The sequence below is a fragment of the Aptenodytes forsteri genome, unplaced genomic scaffold (assembly GCF_000699145.1).
Source record: "Aptenodytes forsteri isolate BGI_AS27 unplaced genomic scaffold, ASM69914v1 Scaffold54, whole genome shotgun sequence".
In the NCBI taxonomy this organism is placed as follows: domain Eukaryota; kingdom Metazoa; phylum Chordata; class Aves; order Sphenisciformes; family Spheniscidae; genus Aptenodytes; species Aptenodytes forsteri.
Window position 1 is genome coordinate 17,809,590 of NW_008796044.1, and position 8,330 is coordinate 17,817,919.

An 8,330-nucleotide genomic window follows, 5' to 3' on the forward strand; every position below is an offset into this window, starting at 1 on the left:
GCCCGGCCGGGCTGTGCCAGGGCTTTGGGGGGGTCGTTCTGCCTTGTGTGTGTGTGTGTGTGTGTGTGTGAACAGGGAGCAGCAACCAGCGGGTCGAGTGCCTGTGGGAAAGGGTCCGGGTGGACGCGATGCTACGGGGAGAGGGAGGGATACGTGGGGTGAACGGCCCCGGGAGGAGCCGCCTGTCCTTATTATCTCGGCTGTGTTTTCCATTGAAACTTCAGCTTGTTTTGTTTGGAGAGGGTTTTTCTGTGGAGGGGGAGGCAAAGGCTGAAAATAGGAGCCTGATCGTTTCCTTCTGCCGGCATGCTGACCGTCCCAGTAAACTTTCCATCTGATGGAATCGCTCGTTCCCAGTGTCGCTTTGGATGGGGATGTCGACACTTTCCAGTAAACACACAAACAGCCTGGCTGGGTCTAGAGCAGCAGTGGGCCCTTGCTGGCCCCAGCACCCTCTGCCAGCGCTGCCAGCCATGCCGGTGGTTTTGGTGGCCATCGGCGCTGGGTTAGGTGAGTTGGTGTGAGACAGGTGCCGTGGAAGCTGCTTGCGGTCTGCAGTGCGCCCGGCTTGCTGCGGCAGGCTCCTGCGTGAGCCTGGCCCCCAGGCTGCAGCCAAGCTGTCGGCTCAGTTTTTAAGACTGTACAATGGCATCGTTTGTACAGGATGTCTTGTGGGAACATCGACGGTGATGGGTCATGTAAGCACTTGTTTGGGTTTTCTGGCTGTGCTGCTATGCCGCGGCAGGGACACACTGTCTGTCTGCCCACGCTGGCGGGGAGCATGGAGTTCTGGTGGAGAAGGAAAACACGATTCCCGTAAAGCTGCAGGGTTGCTGCTGCTCTTTTGTGTTGTGTTAGCAGGGTAAAGGAATAATGGGCTCGTCCTCACACCAGCCAGTGTTTGGGTTTGGCAGCTGGTGGGCACCGCAGTCGTCTGGCCGAGCAGCATGCCCCAGGTAGCCGAGGGATGCCCCGCTCACGCAGCGATGGCTCACGCTCGGGGTGCACAGCACGGCAGGGAGCGGGTGTCTGGCCCTCGTCTTGAGTCCCTGTGACTCAGCAGCAACATCTGCCACCAAAGAATGTTGCATGGGGGCACAGCCAGGAAAGGTCCTGACCCAGAAGCGCATGGCTGCGGGTCTGTGCCCCGGGGACATGGGGGCACGGTCAGGGTCTGTGCCAGGGGTGTGCAGACGTGGGCTCAGCTGCACTGAAGCATGTGAGGAGGGAGGCGAGCGGGGAATGGCTCCAGGCTAGGGGAGGGCAGGACGCAGGCAGGGGACTCCAGCCACCTCTTGCGTGCCCGAAGCGAAGCCATCGGCACACGTGACGCCCATGTGTGCGTGTCTCTTGCCATTTGTGCTGGCAGTCGCGTTCAGTTGCCAGGGACCCCTCACAACACCAAATCAAGGCAGGGGGTGCTTGGGAAGCTTGCCGCGCTCCTGGCCGTGGGTGAGCTGTAGTGGCAGCCCGGCTGCAGCCTACGCGCCGCATGCAGACATGCTCGGCCATAATCCGTGGGCTGGCATGGCCGCACGGCGGATGCCTGGTAGCCACCGCCGGCACAGACAGTGCGGTGGCACTCGCTGCCAGAAGGAGGCCGGATTATCCCGGGGCAGCCATGAACTTGTAATCTGTGAGCCGCCCCCGCGGCATAGACAGTGCGGCGGCACTCGCTGCCAGAAGGAGGCCGGATTATCCCGGGGCAGCCATGAACTTGTAATCTGTGATTAGGAGTTAGCAGTTGCTCTGAGGGAGATAGTAAATGAAGCAAAAGGGGGAGAAATGCTATTCCTTCTTAATGAGCAGCAAATAACTTGTGTTGGCAGATGCCAAACAAGAGCCTTTGGTGCCAGATTTGGATGGGACGCAGTAGTGGGATTTGCCACGGGGCCCGGGGCACGCCAGAGAGGCAATAACACATTCAGAGATGGAAAGCAACTACCAGGTTCCCATCTGTAAACCAGATGGAAGAGAAGGATACTTGTTTTGTTTTGAAATTGTCATGGACGTTTGGGAAAAATACAGATTTTGGTTTTAAAACAAGGAAAACAGGCGCTGATGAAACCCTGAAAAGAAGCAGCTCAGTTAGACTTGAGATGATCATTTTTGTACCCAACATTTTTCTCCTTATTAGAAAAGACAAGCCAGGACATGCCATCAGGAAAAATGCCATCAGAGGCAAAAAACCTCTTCAGTTCAAGAACTCAAGTGAGGAACAAAACTTGATAGTACAGGATTAAGTTCTGGAGGTTGTCTTTGATTCATGCAGTTGCATCAAGTCCTGTTATTATTGCTGCTTGAAAGGAACAGGCTGGGAGATGCTAGCTCAGCACCAGTGTTACCTGGTCTGCGGGGACGTGCTAAACCCTGGGAACAGAGGATCCCAAACTCAGTCATCTGCTTGGTCTTAAAATGGAGATGATGGCAGAAAAGTGAATGTGTCCACAGCACAGGTGAAAAGGGCGATCGTTGGGGCAGGGTGATAAGAATGAGTCTGTAAATGTAATGATGAGCAAGTGGAAATGTGGGCTCAGTGTGGGGTTAGGTGAGATCCTGTGGCCGAGACGAGGAGGCTGCAGGGTTTCCTTTTGCTTCGTGGGGCTCAGCCAGGCGCCTTGGCAGGCACCCGGGGTGCAGGAGCCCCTTGGCCCAGCCACCTCCCCCTGTCTCCAGAGCAGCTCCCCATCTGCTGCAGCTCCTCGAGTTGTCCCAACATAAAATCCCTGTTTTCCACCTATCCAGGTGGCCGGGTCGGTGCCACTCGTGCTTGCACAAGAGGGCTTGAGCCAATCTAGCAGGTCCTGGCCCCAAAGCGGGGCTGCTTTTCTCTCACCACCCCATCCTGCTTTCTACCATCTGTGCTTTGAAATTAGTTTAAACGTTAACATATGTATTTTTGTTACGTTGGGGGTTTTTTATCTGGAACTTAACCTACTTTTGCTTTAATTCCAGATAACGGTGCTGAGATCTGACCGTAATTAGAGGTTCAAGCACAAGCACCAGTTTTGCGCTGCGGAGCAAGGCGTTAGCATCCAGTTAATTCCCTTGAGCCAGGTTGTCTTCCAGCACCGCTCCCCGGGGACACACTCGCTGGGCTGCTCGCCACTACCAGGGCATGGCACGTACCCCATGTAGATCCCTGCGAAGGGCAGAGCAAGTGCCGAAGGCTTTGCTGGGGCTGCTCGCCTCTCGCCTGTGTTACCCTGTTCAGCCCCCTTGTCCCAGCCCTGGCGCTGACTTCTCAGTGAAGGCAGAAACCAGGAGCTTTTGGGACTGGCAGAGGTGAGAAGCTGGATATGAACTGTTGTGGTTTGAAGGCGTCTGAAGGATTCTTCTGTTCCCTTACGGCTTTTTCCAGCAGCGGTGAGCAGCCCTACCCACCTTGTAGCCCGCCCTGCGCTTGGGCATGGAGGTATCTGTGCTCGTCGCTCGTGCACTGAGCAGAGCTGGTCTCATTGCTGGACTTGGTGCCCGGGGTGCAGCACGGAGGGTGCAGCTCACCCTGCTGCTGTAGTCAGGGCAACTGGTGAAGACTTTTTAATAACTCTTGAGCTGTTTGTCTTTAGATTTACTCTTAAAAACAAGGTCAGATTTTCCCTGGTTTGCAGCCCCGGCCATTTACACGAGGCTCCACTAGTGTTTTCTTCTCTGGTGTGAATGGGCTTATACTCAGGATGGTTAATTAGTGATTTCTGATTGAGAACTCAGGTGGCAGGGTCACTTCAGGCAGCCAGGGCACCTTCTCCAGCAGTTCAGTTTTTCAGAAAGCTTCTCCACCCATAGTGTTCCCGCCGGCAGCGCCCGGCAGAATTGGCTCTTCCCGGAGCCGGTAGCTGGGAGCTTGTGGGAAAGGGTTGGAGGGATTTGATGATAATAAAGTGACTTAACAGTGTTCTTCTTGAGCAGTTCTTACTCCTAGCGTTCAAAGCACTTGCTTGGAAGCTTACATGAACTTTGCTCTCCAGTATGCTTAGTCAGAGACATTACAGAATTACTTATTTTCTGGTTAATGAATAATTATTCCAGTATAGACAGTTTGGAAGTTGTAGCTGTAGGTAGTTTAGCTGTGGCTGGGCTGTAGCTCCTGTGCCCATGGTGTGCTCAGCGCCAGCTGGGATGGATGCAGCCTCTGAGGAAGAGGTCAAATAAGTTAAATTTCATTTTTTCCCAAGTACCACTTGCGAGGAGTCAGCATGCAATGAATACCTTAAAGCCCTATAAATTCAAGCACGAGTGAAATCTTACCATGTCGACTCATGCTTGATCGCTGTGCAGCACTAGGGCTTGAGCCTCCATCAGAGCGAGCGCCTTTGGGGAGGGGAGGCTGGCGTTTTGGTAGAAGACGAGGTGTACCTATAGAGTAGGGCTGTATAAATCATCGCCCAGGTCCCGTGTGCTGTGTGTGGTATTGGATCTAAAATAGGTGGCGTGTTTTTTTCGCTCAACAGCTTCAGGTATACTCAGAGCCGGATGGATTTGATGTGTTTATGTGTTTTCTGGTCAAATACAGAGAGTTCCTGCAGACAGCAACCCTTGTCCGGCCAGCTGGCTGCTGCGTGCTGTTTACCACATCCCGCAAATTTTAAAGGCTCAACCCTGTACAGTGAATTTTTGCTGTCTGTGCAGTATGTCATGGGGAAAAGGTAGAGTGAGCAGCTGGGTAGGAGGCATTTGGCACCAAGGAAACACAGAAAGCAACTCAGTTTCATGGGCAAGTTACTATTTAGCTGGGTTTATTTTGCAGCCAAAGTGCCTTTGGCATGGTGGAAACATTTTAAAAATGCTGACCCTTAACCTTGAGCGACTGAAGTCTGAAGGTCCGGGAGCAGGCGCTGCGCTGGCGGCCCCAGAGTGGGGTGCTCAGCACCCAGATAATTAATAATAGTCTGTATCGGCTGCAAATTCTACCACCTCGTTAGTCACCAGCTTTCCCAGAGCAGGGAGAGGGAGATGTGGGAGGACGTGGCAAAACATCTCCGTAGTGTGGGAACTGGGTGAGCCCGGCTGGCGCGGAGCTGCCGCAGCTCCCACAGCTTGCAGAAGCTGCCCCTCTGCCGCCTTTCCTTCTTCCCTGCTTGCACTGTGTAAAGAAACTCTTGCTTTTAATGCTGTGTTTCGTGAAACTGAATTTTTCTTTGTTTTAAATAGGGGGCTTGATTTCCACCAAGCTTCTTTGCAGAAATCTCAGTTTTCTTTGACACGTGAAACAGATCCCTGCATATGTTTTTTACGACTAGCATCACTGAACGTATCAGAGCCCTGCTGACCCGCGCGCTCCCATCCACCTTATCAAATACAGCGAAGATAAACTCAGGTGCATGCCCAGGCCAGCCCACGCCTCACCACCTCTCCCTTCCCAGCAGGGATGAGAAAATATCTTATAGAAATGACTGCCGTAGGCTTCTTTTTGTTATTCATCAGATTTAAGTATTGGAGGCACGTTTCAATCCTCAAATCTCTATGGTCCCATGTTAAAGACTCTTGTGTTTCTCAGGAAGAGGCACGGGCTGTGTTTTGAAGCTCAGTTCATCTCTTTTTGTCCCGTAGCTGGTGTTACTTTGCAAGCTGGGCGGAGGGGCAGAGGTACCCAGCTCCCCCCCGCTGGCAGCGTACCTTCATTCTGCCTGAAAACAGGCATTGATTGCATCTCTTTCCTAAATTATAGTCCAGAGCAAACTGCATTGAACCACATCGAATCCCCCCTTGCTTTGGGGCTTACTTCTGCTTGCTCTTCTGCAGCAGCAGCAGAAGTGAAGCCTGGCTGCCGACCCATCGGCTGTTTGGTTTGGTTTTGGCAGGACTCGCAGTGCTGTCAGATGGCATCTGGGTCTCTTTGTAATGCAAGAGTTGCTCCTTTTTCTTGCCTGCAGCTGAGCTGAGGAGCCTGAGCCAGCCCAGAGGGGAGGTTTCTGCTCCAGCACCTCTGCCTTTGCCTGGGCTCGGCCACCACTTGCTGAGATGGCTCAGCCCCTTCGTTCCCTGAGCACAGGGTGAGCGCTGGTGCGGGCGATGTCCCCGCTCTCTGATAGCATGGCTAATTATTAAAATTACACTATACTTTGATCTGTGATCTAATTAGCTTACCTTTGTGGTAGAATTATCTAATCTGAGACTGACATGTTTGAAGTCTATCCATAAGCGCTGCTGGCAGGCATCTCTTAACCGGGAGATTAGTCACCGGGAAGGGAGCAAGCCATGGCAGAAGCACACTCAGCTGTAACTTTGGTGGACTGAGACTCATGATGCTGTTTATATTTTTTTTTAAACCTTGTCTGGGGTTACGAGTAGCTTTAGGTGGAAGTTTCCACACTGGCTCCTGTCCTAAGCCTCCAGCCCCAGCTGGGTCCAGTCGCGAGGCTGAGTGATGGGCAGTGAGTCAGCCCTGCAGGTTGTGGGGATGGAGAGGAATTTGGAAACACGTCAGCGTGGGAAAAGAGATTTTATTCTGTGCGTCTTCTTGCATATGTCTTGTTGAACCCAGAAATTAAAGAAATGCAGCAGTTTTTGTCCTGGCAGAGGTCATGTAAACTGGAAACCATCCCTAGCCAGGGATGGGGCAGTCTCCCACCCATCTCCATCGCTCTGCTTTTCTGGTGGGGAGCATCTCGGGCCGTGGGGAGCCAGGTCCTGGGTGTCAGGGGGCCTGACGGGCGCGTGGTGGGGAGATTTTGCTGGAAACAGGGCCAGGGCAGCCCCCGGGCTGCACACACCGACTGCCCATAAGGTTTGGCATTGCTGGTCACTCACCTACTTCAGAGGTGATGGGGTCCCGTCAGACGGCTGCCGGTGTTTCGGCCTGATGGGGCTTGCCTGGGGAGGCAACCGCTTTTCCCTTTTTTTTTGTGCTTTAAGCAGGGTGTTCTGGCAGCGACCTTCACTGTGAAAACAGTGCTGGTGCCAGCAATGGGTGGAAATGCGGGTGTGGGGAAAACTAGATTAAATGACATGGAAAGTGTGTGTCTCCAGCCAATAACCCCTGTGCCTGGATGAGGCTCGATACGGCATTGTGTCTGAGCGCGGGCCCTTCTCTTGCAGTGGAACCTGGTGTGCGAGGACGACTGGAAAGCCCCGCTGACCACCTCCCTCTTCTTCGTGGGGGTCCTCATCGGCTCCTTCATCTCGGGGCAGCTCTCGGACAGGTAACGCCGCTGCTCCCGCTCCACCCGTGGGCAGAGCAGGGCAGACCTGGTGCCACGGCTGGTGCGTTTGTTCTTAAGAGGCATAAGGGAGTTAAATGTCCAGTTCTCTGAGTTTTGATCAAAATTAGGTAACTGGCCTGGCTCCTTCAAAAATCCCAACCTTGATCTATCCCAGGCGCAGGATTATTGCCTCTTGGGCGCTTTAGGAGACCAGGAGCTGATCTCTGCAAGGAGCCCATGTGGCTGCTTTGCAGATTGATGTGGTGGTTTTCACTTCACGACCACGTTTGTTTCTTTATCCGGCCTTTTTAGTAGTTTCAAAGATGTTGTTCTTTGTCACACATTAACTGACAGTCCATTCTTAGAGCTGCAGGATAGAAATTTGTCCTTTGAATGGAAGCTCTGCATAGAAGAGGTGGTTTGCTGGAAATAAAGTAAGCATATCCAAGAGGAAGAAAAAAAGATAACCTGTAAATGGATAGCAATCATGTCATACCATCTGACTGAGTAGATGCAAAATATCAAGAAAACATTACAGGCACTTGACAATTATTTCAGCAGTATTGAAGTTCTGGCCTTACAAATGTCAAATGCAGAATATATGTTCCTTCTGTGAGTCTCTGCTTCCCTCTATACATCCCTTAGCTTTTTTTTCCATATCATTACGGCAGGGTCTCAAATACCACTTTGATTGCTGCGTGTTAGTGAGGAATTCGTAAGAGTTTCAGCGCTCCTCTGGGTGTTTAGCAGAGGGGTTTCAAAACTCGATGGGAGTCTTAATCCTAAAGCCTCCAGCATTAAATTCCATGTGATCCGAATTTAATCTCCCAATTCCTGCCCCCGGTGCAGCAGTCCAACGGTGTTACTGTTTGAAAGAGAGACGAGATAATCACTAAATCTCACTGGTGCCATGTGCCCACTGGGAGCATCTGAGAATGTGTGCGTGCCTGGCGGCAGCGCAGCCAGTCAGCCTGCCCGACAGCCTGGTCACCTTCTAGCGTGAGCTACTAGTTGAATTTCTTTTTTTTTTTAATGGTTTGTCGATAAAGGGCTATGTTCTGTACCTGTACCTGAGCCATCTCCCCTGTGCTGCTGCAGAAACCTTTCCTAAGTCAAGGGCTGCTGCAGGCAGCCGGCTGTCGTGGTTTAATCTCAGTCAACAACTAAGCACCACGCAGCCGCTCGCTC

The 8,330-nt window shown here is 52.4% G+C and overlaps 1 protein-coding gene across 1 annotated transcript in view; it reads left to right on the forward strand.

Annotated features, from left to right (window-relative positions):
- Nucleotides 1-473: 473 nt before the first annotated feature.
- The window catches only part of LOC103904586 (solute carrier family 22 member 4-like), a 26,651-nt gene continuing 18,794 nt past the window's right edge, over nt 474-8,330 (forward strand). The window contains 2 exon segments of the mRNA XM_009286080.2: nt 474-510; nt 7,019-7,142. Of these exon segments, the coding sequence (XP_009284355.1) occupies nt 474-510; nt 7,019-7,142 (161 nt within the window).